Genomic DNA, 19,424 nt, shown 5'->3' on the forward strand with positions numbered 1-19,424 from the left:
ACAACAAGTGCTGACGAGGATGTGGAGAAGCGGGAACCCGTGTGCACTGTGGGTGGGATGCAGACTGGTGCAGCCACTGCGGAAAGCAGTATGGAGTTGCCTCAAAATATTAAAAATGGAACTACCTTATGACCCAGCAATTCCACTTCTGCAAATGTATCCAAAGAAACCCAAAACAGTAATTTGAAAGAATATATGCATTCCTGTGTTCATTACTACATTACTTACAATATTCAAGATTTGCAAGCAGCCCAAGTGTCCATCAGTAAATGAGTGGGTAAAAAAGCTGTGGTACATTCACAAATAGAATACAACTTGGCTGTAAAAAGAAGGAAATGTTACCTTTTGAGACAGCCTGCATGGACCTAGAAGGTATTATGCCAAGTGAGAATAAGCCAGTAGAGAAAGACAAGCCCCATGTGATTTCGCTTATATGTGGAATCTACTGAACAAAATAAAGTGGAGACAGACTCACGGATTCAGAGAGCAGACTGACTGCTGTCAGAGGGGAGGGGTTTGGGGGCTGGGTGAGAAGGGCAAAGGCAGTAAGCAGAGCAAACAGAGAAATTCATAGACACAGATTGCCAAAGGTAAAGGGGGTCGGAGGAGGTAGAGGGTGAAGGGGGATAAACGGTGGTGGAAGGAGGCTTGACTTGGGGTGTAAACACACAGCACAACAGACAAATGGGAATCTAATGCCTAAAACCTGTGTGGTTTTACTAACCAACGTCACCCCAGTTAATTCAATTTAAAAAACAAAGAGTTGTTGGAAAGAGTGGAAAAGACTATATTTTTTTAAAATCGCTCAGGCAACTGTGTAGCTTGTAGTTCTAGGATGCCAAGGCTGGAGGTGAGGCTCCTGCTGCCCAAGCCGGCTGCAAGGAGAGTCTATTCTGAATTTGGCAGTGAGAGGAGAGGGGACAGGACAGCACACAGAACACTGAGAAGGGAGGGGCGGGGTTATGGGTCAGTCGCGGGGAGTGAGAGCCAGGGGAGTTTGGTCTGCGAGAAGGGGAGCTATGGGAAGCTGCTGCATGTGGTTGGGAATGAGAGAAAACAAATGAGCGTCAGAAGAGAGAGGGGTGAAGATCAGTCTGTTGGATATCTGAAGTCTCCATATGGGTAATACAGCTTTGAAACTTGAGAGCCAGGTTGGGCCTGGAATACATAAGGAAATCCCCCGAGATCACCAAAGGAAAGGGAAATAAATGAAGAGAGGAGTGGTGGGCCAAGGTCGGCTCCCCAGTGGAACAAGGTTGAAATGAGGGCGACTGAAGGAGAGTCCCGCAAGGGTCCCGCAAAGGGAGTGTGGGGGGAGACCCAGAAAGAGGGGTGTGCCCTAGAAGTCAGGGGTCTGTGCTTCAGCACTTTTCAACTTGACACTGCTTGGGGGCACAGTTTGTGCTCCGTGTTAATGTAGGGAGTGTATTCAATGCATGTGGGAGATTCCGGGTTTACAAAATTCACCTGGTTGTCTTTTAATTGATGGCTAGACTTTCCCCAACACGGTGGCGGTGGCGGAAGAAGAGGGTGAGGACGAGGCTCAAAGGGGAGAGGAGCCAGTGATGAGGGAGGAAGCAAGAGACAAAAGCTGATGTGGACCAGCTGAGCGGAGAAGGGGACAGACAAGATCAGGGAGTGGCTGCCAGGCACAGGGCACAGGAGGACCAAGTCCCAGGTAGACAGAGTGACTGGCTTGAACAGGAGGAAAGATACATTTTCTGAAACTGGGGAAAATTTATAAACACAGAGGCAGAAAAATACTTAGACATAGGAAGGCATCAAGAGACATGACAAAATTTCGTTTTCCTCCAAAACACGACTGCATTAATTATACAGTCAGGATGGGCAGGCGTTTATGAATTTTTCTAAGAATTTTTCATGGATTGAACCATCTTCTCAAAGAGGTGGGTGGCCCCGAAAAGGCCAGACACCGCCCTTCACACTCTAGCACCTGAGCTTTCGTCTTTGCTTGCAGAACCTAAACACTCCCGCGTCAAGGCGATGAGTGTTTTCCATCCTGCCTCACTGCCCCCTTCTTATACTAGTCACTGGCCAGTCTTACTTTCTCCGGTTCAGACTCTCCCCGGCTTCGGGCACCCTGCGCCCTCATAGCCACCAGCTCAACCCTGCCCACCCGTCACAACTCCCCTCAGATACCACCTCCCAGTCCGTCCCAGCTGCACCTCACCCCCAAATTGCTGGACGTCATCTCAGTGCTGTGTCTGTGGTGTTTTTCTGCCCCCCTCTTGTGGGGAGGCAGCGTACCTAATGGTTAAATGCCCTGACTTTGGCCCCAGCTGACCAGGTTGGAGTCCGGTCTCCACCACTCACTGAGCCATGTGACCTCCTCGAGAGCCAGGTGTCATCTTCTCACCTGTAGAGATGACAGCAGTACTTGCCTCACGGGTCGGCGCCAAGGAAGGAAGGAGGGTGATTCGTGTGGAGCTGAGGGTTTAGCTGTGAAAATGCTCAGCTAGACCCTCGCTCCTTCTGTCAAAGTCGTTCCTGTGCGTCTTCCGTCCACGCTGCAGCATAGCTCTCTGTGGGTCAGATCCAGGTCCTACACAGTCCGCACTCTGTCTCAGTGCCCGAACAGTGAGGGCTTCTTGTTGACTCCGCGAGTGCATGATGCTGAGTTACCTATGTCCAAGTATTTAATTTACGAAGAGGGAACAGCTAACCTGTTGGGTAGAGTATGGCAGCTATAAAATTACATCATTTAAAAGTAAATAGTGGGCATGGGATCCAGCTAGAATAACCAATAACATTGTAACTGTCATTGGTTTGCAGCATCCTTTTAAAGTTATGCTTTCTCTGAAGTGCATTGTCTTTTATATTTTAAAGAACAGTTTGAAATCAACTTCAGAAAAACATGAAGCATGTCATCTGCTATTTTAAGTGATCCTTTCACTTTGACACAGCCATGGAACAAAGGTGTGTGTAGTTTCTGTCCTCAGTCCCATAGACCCAGGCCGCACGCCACAGGGCAGGTACGGCTGGGGCGAGGGTGGCGCCACCTGGGAGGGACGGCCTTCGCAGCTCACGAATGCACCGAAAGTGCCGTGACGGAGACGTGCCCAGGAAGACCCTGCGTCCCACCAAGGGCTGCAAGGACGTGGTCCTCCTTACCCACAGCCCTCCATCAGCACCTCTGGCCGAGGCACTGATCTAGTCTGGTGGGAATGGGCTCTTCTCCATCATTAAACGGTATCCTGGTGCCATAAAAGAGTCAGTGCTCTTCCAGAAAGTGAAAAATGTGTTCCGTATGTTGAGCTACGTGATGAGAAGCACAGATGACAGGCCGGCTCACCTATGGAATCAAAAGGCAAGGCAGACTACCACAGTTCACAGTAAAACTGTCCCTTTTTTTAGTATGCTTTCGTCCTAGAAAGTAACTCAGGTATTTACTTAGAGTATACATGCCTTGCAAGCTTTTTCTTTGACAAAAATCATTCATTGCCTTTGTGGAATATGCTCTACTTTTTGTTGGTTTATCTGTTCTGTAATTAAATCAAAAATCATAAATGGTAGGTTAAAGTTAGAGCCTATCAGATTGTCTCTCAGTACCTTTTAAAATTATTTATTATAAATACATTCAATAAGATGTTTTAGACACCAGTGCAAGGATGACATTCTGCCGTGACCAGCAGAGACCTGTGACAACACTCTCCGCGCTCTCCGCGTCTGTTTCCGACTGGTGGAGTGTGAGCGCCCCCAAAGGCTGGCCCGCTCGGGCCTGGAAAGGTTAACGTGCTTTCTCGAGCACCTGTCTCATTTTGTACAGGAACAGTCTCAGGAATCCCGCGCACTCTAGGGGGAACTGGTTACTGCTAACCTCAGTCTAAGGACACATTCTGTTTAAGAAGCCACCCAAGGGGCCCCGGCTGGGCAGCCCAGTCGGCCAGAGCGTCGTCCACATACGCCCAGGCCACAGTTCGATCCCATGCGCAAGCAGCAGCCAGGGAATGCACAAGTAAGTGGGACACATCAATGTTCCTCGCTTGCTCTCCCTCTAAAATCAATAAATGTAAAAAATGTTTAATTATTATCTTTTATTCAGTTACAATTGTCCCAATACCCCCCATTGCTCTCCCCTGCCCCATCCAAAGCTGCACTCCCAAAGACAATCCCCACCCCTTTGTCCTTGTCAAAAAGGAAGTCACCAAAGGGGACAAGAGGCCATTTCTTCAGCACAGTGAGTTCTGTAGTATAAAATTTGGGTTTCTAGAGTGTTTATATTCGTTTCGGGGGGTGTGTGTGTGTGTACTTATGAGTTGGGGGGAGGGAATAATGCTGAAGAAGGTTAAGTTCATGACTCTTGAGGTATCTATTCTATTAGTTGTTGAGGTGGTATTTTCCTGATTTGAACAAGATCATTCTGTAACTGTGTTCAAGCAAGAAAAGGCTTTGAAAATGCAGAGGACCATTGCTCTAATATACTCGGACCACTCTCCGTATCCCTGCAGGGAAGAGCGGGGTCCCGTCTGGAGACTGTGCTGCTGCCCTTGCCCTTCCCGCGAAGCCTTGTGAATGCCTGGAGCCCGGGAGCTACCCGGAGACGAACGGCCGCTGAGATTGCCCCAGCCTCCCCCGCAGCCCCTCTGCCCCAGGCACGAACCCAGACACCGCTGTGTTCTCGATGCCCAGTAAAGCTTTCCTGGGGTTCCACAGCAAATCTCCAGTTTTCTCATATTCTTTAGTAGTTTACTTTATTTTGCAGTTAAAACACTGTATTCTTTTAAATCTGTGGGGAAAGTCACGTCAGTCTGAAGCAATGATGCGCGTTTGAGGGCAGTCACTTGGGCAAGAGTTACTTTCCTACAAACTGTATCGCATTATAGAGGTAACTGTCAACATTTACTCCCTTATATTTTTGTCTTAACATTTTTTGGAATGATATTCTTTTGCACTAAAAATAAAGGATTCCCACTATCATTTCTTTTAAATAATGTCAGGATTTTAAATTTAATAATTGTACAAAGATTAGCCCATGTTTATACCCTAAAATAATAATATTTCACATGTCCCAAAAACAAATTGAACATGTGGTTTCAAAGTAATCGAGGTTGGACACAATCCATAGAGCTAATAAAACTTTTATTAATAGTCAACTAAGTTTAGAAAATATTCAAGCGATTCTAAAACACACCGTCATTTCCCATATACTGTATTTTTGCCAGTCTAAAGGCACCAACTACTTATAACAATGCCAGTTATAATTAACTTCAACTTTTTTTCCCTATATACTGTACGTTCTTTTTTTGTTCGTTATATTGCAACTTGTAAATCTAATTTTGAAAATCTAATTGCTGCAAATTGACTTTTAATCGCTAGAATGCTTTGGACTTTCCTCCCCAATGATGAATTCCTGTCACTGAGAAAAAGGCAGGCAGCCCCTGACCTGTAGAGCAGGGCCTGGCCCTCATGGTATGGTGGGGCTGACACCCGGGCTGCGGTGTTCTCCTGCGGTGTTCTCCTTCGGGACCTAACCTCACAGGACAGGAACCGCAGACAGGGTCACGTGATGATGATGGGAGGGAAAACCCAGCTCTGTCACTCTGTCTGAGCAGGGACAAAAACCACCGAGACACCAAAAGGCCCTCTCCTGGCCAGTACCAGGACTGACTGCCACTCTTTGCCAGTGGCAGCTTTAGCCTGGACCTAGTCCTCCCTCCCTCTAGGTAAGATTTGTGAAGACACCCAGTCAGAGACGGCCCCTGCCTCCTGGCTGAGCTCGTCCACAGCCACGTCCCGCTTCCCTCCTGTACCATTCCCTACGCCCCTGACCACAGCCCAGACCCCACAGGAAGCCCCCCAATGCCCTCCTACAACATCACCCTGTGGCCCCATCTCCCGCACTGCAGTGGGCGGCGAACCCAGCTCTGTTAGCCCCAGGTGCTCCTGACGGCCTTTGGCAAGAGGGCACGGGCACCTACCTCTGCACCCCAAGTTGTGAGCATTGAACCAGTCAGGCTGTGTGTGAAAGAACTCCATAAACCATCGAGTTATGCTAAAAAGTCGGTGTATTAGAATTTCTAGGCTTAGAATTATGTTTTCAGTAAATTCATCTAAACCTATGAGTGTTTTATTAACATTCTACTTTTAAAATTTATTTGATGAATAGTTCCCCTTTCAAATATAAAACATATCTTTTTTTCTACTCTGGGTTTACCATCTCAACTGATTCTAGGTCCTATGGCTCTAAAAAGAATTTATTCTTTTAAAGATTCTTTTTGCTGTGCCTGGGAACCAATCTTTGTTCTAGTTCAGGTTTTAAATTAGCATTTAAATTAGTGGCAAGTAATATCCCTGTCCTCCTTCCAAAGGTAGCCATGGATCAGTATTTCCTAAACATTGCATTCCCAATTCTAACCTGTAAACATTTATTTTTCCTTTAACCACCACTGTAGGTGATGGCATGTTAAACCGTCATAGGCACCAGACATGGGGAGGAGGCTTTGTCCCATCCATTTGTTTAATCATTCCCTAGTACTCATCACTTCACTTACAGGCCTGCCGAGGACATTCTCATTGGGCCGGTTATTACCCTGGGAAGGGTGTGGTGAGGGTGTACCTACCCTCAGCCCCCACCCCACCCCCTAAGCAAAGTTAAGAGGTTCAGTCTCCACCACGTTCCCTCCTGGGGCAGAGCCTGCTGGACCACCATTGCCCTGGTCTCCCGAGATGCTGCCCTTTTCCAACTATTTCTAGTTGGAAAAGAAAGCAGGCTTTCGAATAAGCAGATGGAAGGGCTGGGATTGGGATTCCCAGCTGGTTTGGGATTCTCCCTGCTGTAAACATTTTAATACCAGGTCCCTAAAGTCGTGAGGGATTAAAGCACAGTCCCCTGTCTCTCTTGCTCTCTTGCTTTTCGCTCTGTGGCTGCTCTGCTTCCCGAAGGGCACAACAGAAAGACTCCGCACTCCTTCCAGCGCAGTGGACCTGTACGTTGTAACTGGAGATATCCGAAGAACACGGTGAAAGGGACACACTGTCAAAGCCGAGTATTGTGTGATGTGCCTTTCGTAGAGGGCCCGGTTTGAGGCCCTTTTATGGGCCTCCAGAAAACATCCGTTGCGTAGAGCTAGGCTGGGTTAAAATCGAAAGGAGCGCAGTGTGCTTTCAGAGACGCAGAGAAACGGGGGGGGGGGGGGGGGGGAAATGTGCTCCCTGTTAAAAGTTTACAGAATTGTACTTAAAATTTGTAATATATCTCAGTAAATCAGTGTTTTCATTATGGTTTTCATAATGTGCTTCGCGATTTTTTTTTTTCCATTTTTTCCAATTTAATTGCTTGGATATGTTGAACGACTTTTTGAGAGGAAGAAGCAGTTCGCCATTTGTAATGTTTTCGACCGCTCTTCGCCTCCGGTGCCAGAAGCCTCGGTCAGCCCAGGGCTCGCTAGCCTTCTGTGTTCGCAGTGGGGGCTTTCGCAAGGTCATTTATTTAGCAAGGCCCCACGAAGAAGGCGACGACCCTTTGTCTCGGATGCGGAGCACGTCCCCCTCTTCCTCGCCTCGCCCCAGCCTGGACCACAGCTCCCGGATTTCTCCGGAAGGGAACCGGGAAGCCTGGCGTCCACAGGCGTCCGGCGGTTGAAGGGTTAAGGGAGCGGCTGGAGGCGGCCGGGCGTTGGGGGCCCGCGAGCGGGGCGCGGGGGCAGGGGCGCCGCCGAGCGCGCGCGCAGACCCTCCAATAAACACAAAGGAGGGCCTGGGGAATAGAAACCCAAATCCACTTGTAATCGTACAAGAGATTCGGGCATAATTACTTGAGCAACCTAGATTAAGATTGATGAGCCTTTAAAGTGGCGCTTCAGATCGACCGCCTCGCCCTTTGGAAAGAAAAACCTCTTGGAGCCGAGGGGGACCCCGGCTCCGCGGCGGAAGCTGCCGGCCGAGCCCCCAGCCGGGCCCCGGGCGGGCGGGCTCCGAGCGAAGGGGAAGCTGAGCACTCGCCCGGCCGGTGCCCACGCCCGGGGCTGCAGGCCGGCGCCGACCCCGGGCTTCACGGCCACCCTCTAAGCGCGAGGGAAGCCGGCCGAGCCCGCCCGGGACTCGGCGGCTGGTTTGGTGCGGACGGCGGCGATCTCCGTGTGTGCTGGTCCCCGGGAGCGCGGCCCCTCCCGGGCCTGCGTCCCGCCGCCCGCGTGGCCGTGGCCGTGGCCGTGCGGGCCGCTCTCCGCGCGGAGCCGCCGCGGAGGGCCCGGTCCGAGCGCCCGCCGGGGACCCTCCTTTTCATCGCCTCCCTACGGTCGCTGCGGCTCCTTTGGCTAAATTCTTGCGATGGGGGCAGTGGAAGGGACTGTCGTGCGCCCGGGCTTCAGAAGAACGCACGTTATTTCTGATTTCCTCGTCTGTGGTCTTTGAAATCCAGGACAGCGAGGAATGCCTCCCCTTTGGGAATCTTTATTAAAGGGGCAGCTCAGCAACCCCCCTTTAAATTAATATTCCTAATATGTGAGATGCGTAATTTTCAACTCCAGCTCAGGTGGATTCGAAGTCAGCGCCTTCGTGGGCACCAAGTGCAGACACCCCCGTACCGCACCTCAGTCCCTCTGCAGTTTAACGAGTTGAGAAATAGACCTTGCCGGACCCTTCCCCGAGAATCGTTTTGTTCACATGTCCTACAATTTCATCACTTTCGGACTGATTCTCGACCCCCCCCCCATTTTTTTTCTATATAAGAAATGCAATTAATGCCCGTGTGCGCGCGCCTACATCAATAATCTCCCTGCGGAATTTCTCTCCATCCCGTCCGGCTGCTTCACAGCCTCCCGCCCAGCCCTCGGGGAACCTGCTGCCGCCGGACCGGCTGGAGCACGGCCGGTTCCCGCGGGCGGGGCTGGCCGCTTGGGCTCTCGGACAGCCCGGGGCTCCTCGCGGGATCGGGCCTTCCGGAGTCGGTCCTGCACTTCCAAGTCGGTTACTGACAGCGCCTCTCCAACCACGTAGGATTTCTGGGAGCAGGTCGCAGACCCGCTTGCTAAGGGTCAGTTATCCGGTTCCTGACCTCTTGGGTTTTTAGAGAATATTCATCTCTAGTCTCCTGGTAGGGTAACGTGTGCACGACAAGCAGACCTTATCTCAAATGAAAGGAACTTGCTGCATAATGCAGGCACCATTTTTTAAAATGCATCTTGCAAACTAAAAACGCGTGGTCCCCTTCTGGGAGGAGGCCCAAGAGGGTCCCGGGACCCAGCCTGACTCTGGTGCCCTTGTCTTTCAGGCCCCGTGGTTCTCAGCACGCCCGCCCAACTCATCGCTCCCGTGGTGGTGGCCAAGGGGACTCTCTCCATCACCACGGCCGAAATCTACTTCGAGGTGGATGAGGACGACCCCGCCTTCAAGAAGATCGACACGAAAGTGAGTGCGCTCCATGCGGATACCGCGCCGGGGGCTTTGTGGCCGGAAGTGGTTTTCAGATTTGCTGGGTTTTAAATGGCAGTGGGGGAGGGGAGCGGAGTGCCGTCTTTTCTAATGGAAAATAAAATGAATGAAGAAATAGCACACGCTTTCAGTGGTGGGATTTTAAATCCTCTATCACCAGGGCAGGCCCGTTTTAACAGCCTGAGTGGCTTTGTGTGCCTTTGGGCCGCTTTGGTAGCTCAGCCCACTGCTCCCAACTCCCTAGGGCACAGAACCTCAGGCTCTCTGAGAAGACTAGGAAGTCTTATGAAATTTCTTGCTGAGATCCCTTTTAATTTCCAAAAGTGTAGATTGCAATGTGAATTATTTTTCACGGAAAGGCTATAAGGAGGCTGCAGGGAGGGGGTACCATTTAGGTATAAATTCATCTCCATTTTTACATCTATTTTTCATCTGAAATAGTGGGGGGTTTTTACATGTGAATTTCAGATGAAGAGGAAGCGATTCTCTGGGAAACTTTGGCTTAAAATGTGTATATACACGCGTTCAGATGTTTAGAGTTGGTATTGTTCTGTGGGCGTAAGGCCAGAAAAAAACCTGTTTGGAGGATTTGGAATGCATAAACATTTATTTGCTTATTAAATCTCGTGTAGATTTTAGAACCGAGTATTTGGGACGCTCGGCACCTCACCTCCTCTCTTCTGCAATCAGTGTTACTGTTACTTTAACTTTTATGTGACTGTGCAGTTTGTAAACTTTTTTTTCTGAGGTTAAAAACTCGAGAACAGAAGTGTCATGCTAGATACTCAAGAATCATTTTACAAAGATCTTCCTTTTAAGCAGTTTGCAGAGGCAGTTATTCTAAAATAGTTAAAGACAAATGCTCCCTTAGATCCAGAACTTTATTCTTTATATTTCATTTTATTTAGAAATAAAGCCTCATAAAATGCTATTTGTAGAATAGCAATTGGAATTCTAAAATTTACCCCCACCTGAATTAACTGCCCTGAGGCCCTAAGTGATCAGCCCTTCCGGCTCTTGTTGGCTGAAAATGCTCTGAAGGGTCGTTCCAGGGCTCCTTCCACTTCTAGCTCCAAAAGAATTGAGTTTTACAAATGAGTGTAAATATAGTGTATTTGGCTCTAAATAATTTAAACTTTGTCTTTATGCTTTTACCATTAGCTAGCCCTGTGAGGTAAAAAGGAATTTGGGACTTCTGATTATTATTCAGCTATTTTAAACACTGCCTAAAATAAGGTCTGACTGAAAACCGGTCGGAGATTGTCTTCAATGTGTTGCACAGTTGGCTTTCATGGACAGATTTCAGAATTTCAAAGTCAGAATTAGCCTGACTTTGCTAAGTTCACTTTCTGTGAGTGAGTCTGTGCTGCGGAGGCACTAGCCCCGGAGAGCACGCCTGCTGGGTAGACTTAAGTTGTGTCTGCGATAAGAAGAAATGGTCGTATAAGTGAGTTAGACACTGGGAGTCGACCCTTGTCTTCTGTAGCTCTACAGAAGCATTGTGGGGTTTAAAAGCATTTTTAATGATTTTATTAACATAATTCTCAAAATGTTTAAAATATTCAAGTGGGTTCAGTTTTCAAAATGAAGCATTACATCTCTTCACAGAAAAACAATTCAGAGTGAGACACACCAACTTTTATTTTACCTCTTTATTAGCTTCTAATTAAATAAAAACCAGCAACAAAAATTAAAATCTAAATCACAAAAGTAATTATCCAGTGTATTTCAAGTGCATTTTTTCAAATATATAATTCAGATATTCGAGCGTTATTATATACGCTGAATTCAAATTTCTTTGAATATATTTAAATAACATTTCAAGTATACTTATGGAATGTTAGAAATAGAACAAGCAATATATTTGAAACAAAATGTAAACTTCTTAAAGTTCAGACACTTTCAAAGACAGATAAAGTACCAGGAGGAAATCTACCTGCAAATGGTATCTTTGTTAGTGGAAAACGTCTGGAAGTGTCCAAAGTGGCCATTTAACTTCTGTTCACCAAACCACAAAACACCGACATCCACACTTCAAAGACAACGTGAGATCACAATTATTTGTTACACATCAAAATATACATTACACTCTCCTTCAGAGGGCAGATCCCCACGTGTGCGCGCGGACAGGCGCACCCAGCCACCCGGTTGCTGTAACCCGCCGCCGCTCAGGCAGCCTTGCCTGCGGGCTCGCCTTGGGGACGGGCTGCTTTTCCGGGGGTCACGGTGCGCTTTGGGGGGGGACTGGAAATCTCGGTGAGGAAGTCTGGAACACTTGTGGGTCGGGGTTCTCCATCTGCTTCCCCCACTGGTTTCTCTCCCCTTGGAGGGGTGGCTGAGGTGCTGCCCGAACCTCCGTCCCTCCTCCTTTCGAAGGAAGAGATGGTTCGCGCTGACAAGCGGGATACAGAGGGGACCGCACAGGAAGCGTCCACTTGATGCGGACGCCGGGCAGAGTCCTCGCGGTCCGGCTGCTGGTCGCGCTGCCCTCTAAAGTTTTTCCAAACTTTTGGGGTTGGTGAGGATCTCCCTGGCCAGCCGCCACGTCTGCTTGGCGGCGTTCTCCAGCGCCGAGTGCGGCTTGCCCTGGAACAGGTCGAGGTTGGGCAGGAAGTAGTGGGGGCACCGCCGGCACTGCAGGCAGGAGATGAGCTGCAGCAGGATGCCGTTGAGCCGGTCGCCCAGGCAGGACTCGTCCCAGTCCGACTCCCGGGGGTGCTTCTCGCACTCATAGGAGACCAGCGTCTTCATGTGGTAGTTGTTGAGGGGCTGGCCCGGCAGCTCCAGGTGGCGGTCCCGCAGGGTCTTGAGGATGGAGAGGCATTTCTTCCGGCAGCCGCCCATCTGCAGGCGGTTCTCGGCCTCGGCGAACTGCAGCACCCAGGCGTCGCTCTCGGCCGAGCTCTGCTTGCCGGCCAGCGAGTGGCACTCCTTGGACAAGAGGTTGAACCCTTCCGCTTTGACCTCCGCCACCCGGTTGGGTCCCGGCCAGGGGATGTGGGGAAGCGGCCAGTGGGCCGCGCTGCGCGGCCAGATCCCCGTGCACTTGAACGCCGGCGTGATCTGCACCACGTACCGATCCCGGATCCGCAGTTTCACTTCGCTGGTGTCCGCCACCATCTTTACCACGTCCCTGTAGCTGCATTTGTCCACCGCCTGAGCCACCAGCGTCTGGAACCGGGACCGGATCTTGCGCGCCGAGAGGTAGCCGGAGGCGGTGATGAATTCCACCCACAGGGACATGCTCCTCTTGCGCCCGTCGCTCAGCTTCAGCACCGCGCAGCCCGGCAGCGAGCCGTCGTCCACAAAGTTGAACACCCCCATTTGGTTCAGGTAAAGCACCACCTCGAATTCGGTGGGCGAGATGACCTCCAGGCCCTCGTAGCGGTTGTCCATCTCGTTGAGGGAGCTGATGAAGCGGGGCTCCTGCACCTCCACTTCCTTGAGAACGTCGGACACGACTTTGCAGACCTCGCGGATGGTCTTGGCGATGGCGGCCTTCCTGGCCTGGCACTTCTCGTTGTAGTACTTGTTCAGGTGGTACACCAGCTTGGCCTGGGCCGCGATCATGTTGGGGCAGAGATCCGGATTGTACACCGGAGTCTCGCAGTAGGCTGTGGGATCCAACGCGGCTGCTAGAGCGGGAGCCAACTTCGTGCAGAAACGGCCCGGCGCCCGCAGCGTCTCCGAAGCAGTCCCGGCGCGGCGCCGCGGGGGTCGGAGCGGCCGTGGTCCCCTCCCGGCGTCTGGGCTCCCGGCCGCTCTGAAAGCGGAACACTGCCCTCCCCGCCCTTTCTCTGTCTCTCCTCTTCTGGAAGAGGATCCTGGTGGGAGAGGAAGGCGTGGAGAGATCCCCTTCTCGGTTATAAAAACAAAAGTTGCGCTGATACCCAGCAGAGCTCTTCCAGGAGTCCCAACAGGCAGCCCTTTCCCTGCTTATTTACGCTTTCCGGGAGTCATCCTTCCTGCGTGCCGGACTGGGACTCGGCGGCGGAGAGCGGCGCCGAGCGTGCGCCGGGGTGCGTGTGCATGTGGATGTGTCAGAAGACGCTGCTGTCGGGTTGTCTCGGAGCCCAGATGCACTCGTGTGGAAATTATAAAGGCAGGGCCAGGCAGGCTGGCGGCCAATCGCCACTGGGCTCGTCACGACAGCCTCCTTCAGCCCCAGCCCGGCTAATTAATCCCCCTCAAGGAGAGAGGCACGGGACCCGAGGTAGGAGGCTGCTGCCGGCGGGAGCCCACGCAGGCCACCTAGACAGTTTTGGAAATCAAGAGGGACCGCTCAGCCCTGGCTTTACTTGAAGCATATTGACGCTCGGAAAAGACTTGGCAAGGTGGTCCTCCTCCGCGCCGAAAACCCCGCTGGCCCTTCCACCGCCGAGCTGCGAACACAGGTGTACACTGGAGTGGTCAGCCATCAGTTAGGGACCTAGAGGGGTTTCTGAGACAGAAGTCGTTCGCTTGCATTTAGAGGAGGGCCAGTGAGGTCTGTTCACCCCTGACGTCTCTCCCGTGCAGGTCGCAAGTTTGCTCTTTCCTGCATGTGCACTTCGGCTTTCTGGAGGTTCCCGGGTTGGGGTGATTTTTTAAAAAATATTAAGCAGTGTTTTAATTCTGTTTGTTCCTCATTTGCAGTTGTTGAAAGGAATCTGAAAATTATTGCCGAGTGTGTTAGACATTGTCTGCCGCAGCTGAAGTTAGGGTGTTTAAAAAGAATGTTTAGTAAGCCCCTCCCCCCACCGCAGCCCCCTTTGTGCTGCGGTGGGCGCGGCCGGCATTACACGTGGGACACGAAGTTCTGTGTGCACTCGCAGGAATATTCGAGAAATCAGCGATCTCCGCGATGGGGAGATTTTAATGTGCATTCCTAGTGAGCTGTATGTCAGTATGTGAAATTCAAGAAAGATCATTGACATGAGACCTGCTGGCAGAGAACTGTCCCGAAAACGTGCAGCGTTGGCTTTTCTGGCTTGTTTACAGATGCAGAATCCAGGAAATAGCTCCCCTCTTAAGTACCCTTCGTGGTGGCCTGACAGTGGACTTACAATTTTATGTGAGTCTGTGGTTTGATTAAGGGGAAATGGTTAAGATTGTAAAAGAAAATTAATTTGCAGCCATCCAGGTTTTTTTTTTTTAATTAAACAGCATTTGGGGGAAAATTAGAAAGAAACCAACATGTCTAAATGTGGAACCTGGAAGCAGGAGGGGGAGCTGACTTGCGGAACCTTTGGGGAGGGGTACCAGTTGAGTCCTTAGTGTGCGGCAAAAGACAGAGCTACTCCTCGGACTGTGCCCGGCTCCCAGGGAAGCGCGGGCGGGTTTTCACCGCCTGCCTCTCCTTCAGATGTGGCCTCTTCCCAGGGAAGAGTGTTTCCAGCCCAGCCCTCCAAGCCCTGGGAACAGGTTTGTAGGCACTTCTCGTTCACAGCCCCTTTCAACAAGATCTAGTGGGGAGCCCCCGATTTTTGCTCCAGCTTTTGACTGGGGGAAGTGGCGGCGCACTGTACAGCGTCACAAAGCCACCCATTCTTGACTCTCGTCATCCGAGAGTGACAGAGTGTGGTCTAGCTTCAAGTGGTACGTTAGATTGGGGGCTGACGGCCTTGATCAGCTCTGTTCCCCGAGAACCGGCACCCCCGCGGGGGCAGGACCGGGCACACCCGAGCAGCCCCTCCTGGCTGTGCGGGCGTCGCGGGTGAACGCACCACTACCTCCTGGCAGTTGGGAGAGGGAGCTAATCCGAGCGGAAGGCCCGCGGCCACTGAGCTGAAGACGTGCCTTGGTCTCTGGGGAGAAGCCCCCACCGTCCTTCACCCAGTGCAGGTCCCGGCTACTTCCCGCTGGCCTCCTTCCCGCTGCTCCGTACTCCCCGGCCGGCCTTGCCTCCGTCTGCTTCCTGTCCCCAGGGTTTTATTTCTGCGAGCCGGTCATTTCAGAGCCTCACTGGGCCTGCCGGGTTTCTCTGCGTCGGCTGGAGGCCAGGGGCTCTGCCCACGCATCGCTCAGCCCCCGGCCCACGTGTGCTTGAAGCCAAGCAGCGCTTTCTGGTTCCCCAGCGCGCTCCCCTGATCAGGCCACAGTTTCTTGGCCGAGCACTCACCCCTCGATTTCCTGGGCCACCTGCAAGTACCCCGGTTATCGAGGACAGGACGCAGCCTGGGTCGCGGAGGCCCCGGGGCCGTTCGGGGGACCGTGGCGCGGCCGTCCGGGAGGGTCTAACGCCAAGGACGCGAGGGGCGCCGGGCTGGCCTCGCTGGAGCCAGGCGCGCAGGTGGCGCATCTTCGGGGCTCACTGTGCGGCTTAATTGGGTTAAAGCGAAGCTAAACACCCAAGCACTTTGTGCAAACTAATTGGTGTAACCGGGGCCTTTTCACTAACGATTTGCACTTTGAAGAAGAAAAATGGATGGTGAGAAAAGAACTAAGAAGCTCGTTAGCCCTCCTGTGTTCCTCCTCTGTTCCAGGGAAGTGAAGTCATTCCGTTTCAAGGACTCCGGGCGTGCTGACGGGGTGGCTTCCCGGGCACCCACCCCCCAGGGCGCTGACAGTGATTTACATAACACAGGGCCCCTCCGCCGCTGTTATCACTGTGCTGGAACCCGGCGCGGGGGATCACACTCCGGTGCCAGAGCTGCTCCTCGCTGCGACTCGCGATTTTCTGTTACGTTGAACACGTGAGATGAATTGCTTTCTGCAGCTCAGTCTTTCCGGCGATCGCAGACACCTCTCAACTGTTGAAGGGAACACCGAACTCTTCTGCGGAGTGTGTCTTCCATCCCTTCTCTTTTATTGAAATAACTTGCGAAAAGTAACTTACATAACCTAGTTTTTGTGCAGTTTCGTCCTTTTCAACCAAGGCTTTAGAGATAGACTTGTTTTGTGGGAGGAATCTAACTATTGTATAGTCAGACATTTTTTGAAGTATTATTTGACCTATTGAACTAATTATTTCACGCGATTATGTAATGCATGGAGATAGCTTAAAGTCAATTTATTTACATGGGGGAAACTTCATAAAGCAACTCGAATGACACTAGTTGTACTATTTCTTTGGCCATGAACATAATCCTAAGAATAAAAGCTTGTGTGTGCACCCTGCCCTTAGGATGTAAGTGTCCATTGTTTTCATTGGCATGCTGGGCAGGCCTGTTCACATGAGCTAACGATAGAATGATGACTGAAGAAAACTGGCCTAATTGAAGGGGAAACACCAAGGATCTCACGATTTAATGATGGTTTGAGATGCTTACATTTGAAGGGCATCTGGAATTTTAAGGTCTAACCAGTTTGACTTTTTCATTTCGTTTACTTAGTTCAGGCAGCCTTGATTTAAAAGATAGACACCATTTAGGAAAAAAAAATCCAAAGACTTCACAAGCTCACCATTATCATAAGTTTTATGTATTAACGAATATAAAACAATACTGTGATTTTTAACTTGTCAAAGCATTCAAAATGACAACGGCAAAATATTTTCCCCAACATGTTATTTCCTCGGTAATTTATCCCCATGCTGTAAACCTGCTTATGTGATGGGCCACACAGAGTAATGCATAGTCACCTTTCAGGTTTAAAGAAAAAGCCTGTTGAGAAATGTAGGAATGCAAGGTTTCTGTTTTAAAGAAAATACTGATTTAATTGGAACTGCATGTTCCTAAATTTCAGCCACTGTGACTTCCTCTGGAGAAATGAGTCTGTTAGAGGGCACGCTGCGCACACGGGAAACGCTCACAGAGATGTGCTCTGCGTGTTTTCATTATCTGCCGGCTGCTGTTCTGTTCGCGAGTATTCATGAATTTAAAGCTTTATTTTTTAATATGTGCTTATTGCACTGGGGAGATAAAAAGAATATGAAGTAGAGTTTATTGAATTATTTATCCCTACTGCTGGAGTGGCTTTGAAGGCTCATTGTAAGCATCTGATTCCTCCCCTCCTCCTCTTTTCAATGCGCTCAGGCTATTTCATTCTGCCAGACACAATATCTTTCTTTTTTTACACCAGAGGAATTAAAGACACATATTTGTGCAGGGCTTTCTTTATGTGTCACATGAAATAAAGTGAAATCGGGGGCGTCTTTCTGGTAATCTAATTTGACGGCATCTACCCCCTTCTTCCTGTTGTGACTCTGTGTGTGACAGCACTTGAAACAAAGTGACTCGAGAGCTTCAAAAGTTTCTGTGATTCCCTAAAACAATTACACTCTAATGCTGGGTTTATGACCACGTGAAGCGGAGGATGCAGGTCATCGCACCCTGAGGCCCCATTTTGTCTCTTCAGCCAGAGTGTCCAGAGAATGGTGGTGAATTTTTTAAAATTGTTTCCTTAATTCTTCACTGGAATGACCAGGGCTGTTGCCTCAGTCTGGCTCATCCTTACAGAACGCAGTCCCGTGGTCAGATTCTTAGTGGGGAGTGCTTTCATTTTTCCCAGCGTGCTGCTGACTGAACTTGCTCGCTGAACAGAAGGTAACTTGGAGGCTAAAATGACGCTGGAAGTGTCCTTACTTTACAAGAATTGTTGCCGCCTGTACATTTGCGGGTTGGAGGTGATGTTGGACCCTTGTCTGTCCAAAATCCTTCTTTTGACAGAAAAAGAGACGTAGGGCCTGGGTTGATTAGACGGTCTGAGGATACAGGACATTCGTAGTACAGGATGCGAATCCTGGAACTTCATACAGGGTGTCCTGAGTTGCATCTGTAGACTGAAAAGCTTGTGGGGAAGGGGTTACCAACAAAAACGTCTTCTCAGTGCTCAAACTCAACACCGTCTAACCCTTCCAAACAGGTGAGGGCATCGGGGCTGGTCTTTTGCTGAGTATTGGGGAGCAGGCGTCAATTCTGCTGTTGCAGCTCTTCATACACCGCTGAGAAGGTCAGGGTCATCTTCATAAACTCCAAGAATGACTTCCTATCATTCGACTTCAGCTGATAGTTTTCATTTGGGTATTTGCAGACATGGTCCGACAGGGCAGACGGGCTCGTAGGATTCTCTTCTGTGTGAACAGATGAACACCAGGCCTCCTTACCCATCACTAGCGTGGGTTACAGACTCAGGTGCGTGGGGCCACATGCGGGCCTTCTCGGTCCACCAGAGATTTGAGCGCGTGCAGAAAACAGTGCGGTCAGGAGCGGTTAGTCTGTTAATCAGGGCGTCTGTAGTAGGGCACCCAGGGCTCCAGGGCTCTCGTTCCTGTCCCCGCTGCATGCCGTCCGGCCACTGGAAACCCTGGCCATGACCTCGAGGCTGAAGTCTGGGCTGTAGACCATCACCTTCAGATGACCGCATGTCTAAAATCACCTTTGCTATTTCTGTCTTACAGTTTTGCAGCTGATTTTTTTAATGAACAAAGCAGTTCCTCTCAACTAGGATTTACTTTTTTAATGATCAGTAACTGGAGTAATAATATAAAAGGATAATTACTCTAAACTTAAAAAAAACACTATTACCTTTTATCATGTGTATCATATGCAAGAAAATGATTTATGGAAAGAAGGAAATTACATTATATCTAGGAACTTCCTTTATAGTTTTACATGTAGATACAGAGGTGACGCCATTTATCTGAGACTAGATTACCTCAATGATACTTCATTTCCACCTACGGTTATTTTCACTGTTGTAGTAATGTTTTCTTATAACAATGTGTACTATTTCTAACAAACCCACTTTTCAGTATAGCGACTTGTCAGAATCAAGTCGGAAGGCCTGGGAGGCAGTTCCTGCTCGTTAGTCGCAGGTCAGCTCCTTGTGTCCAAACCTCGAGCTCTGATCGCAACGCGAGCAGCGAGGAGTTGGGGATGGTGTTTCCCGTAACAAGTCGTGGCGCCTTTGACACAAACAGTGTAATGTTACTGTATTTTTATGTGAATTTTTTTATTTTAAGGCAAGTTTACTTGCGTATAACTTGCATACATTAGTGTTCTGTGTTTTTTTCCCATATGAATGTGCCCTTTTATGAATTCCGATAAAGGGATACAATCACATAGCATAAGTCTGGCACAGACGTGGGATATTTCTATTGCTACAGAAAA

At 50.0% G+C, this 19,424-nt stretch overlaps 2 protein-coding genes across 6 annotated transcripts in view; one reads left to right on the plus strand and one right to left on the minus strand.

The window, feature by feature from the left end:
• The window catches only part of NBEA (neurobeachin), a 470,020-nt gene that overhangs the window by 296,469 nt on the left and 154,127 nt on the right, over positions 1 to 19,424 (plus strand). For 3 of the 5 annotated variants that reach the window (XM_053916392.1, XM_053916393.1, XM_053916394.1), the window contains one exon: positions 9,233 to 9,369. In XM_053916392.1, coding sequence (XP_053772367.1) covers positions 9,233 to 9,369 — 137 coding nt within the window. Of the gene's footprint in view, positions 1 to 7,166; positions 7,390 to 7,687; positions 8,996 to 9,232; positions 9,370 to 19,424 lie in introns of those variants that run through there. The other 2 variants (XM_053916396.2, XM_053916395.2) reach the window with 2 other exon arrangements.
• Positions 10,943 to 13,483, minus strand: MAB21L1 (mab-21 like 1). The gene has a single exon (XM_045201045.2). It carries the CDS (start codon positions 12,961 to 12,963, stop codon positions 11,884 to 11,886), a length of 1,080 nt encoding a protein of 359 aa, XP_045056980.1. The 5' UTR covers positions 12,964 to 13,483; the 3' UTR covers positions 10,943 to 11,883.

Source organism: Desmodus rotundus, chromosome 13 (assembly GCF_022682495.2).
Source record: "Desmodus rotundus isolate HL8 chromosome 13, HLdesRot8A.1, whole genome shotgun sequence".
Taxonomy (NCBI): Eukaryota; Metazoa; Chordata; class Mammalia; order Chiroptera; family Phyllostomidae; genus Desmodus; species Desmodus rotundus.

What these genes read in the sequence shown, in the direction of transcription:
- MAB21L1 (XM_045201045.2), bottom strand. Translation starts at nt 12,963, where the DNA reads ATGATCGCGGCCCAGGCCAAGCTGGTGTACCACCTGAACAAGTACTAC.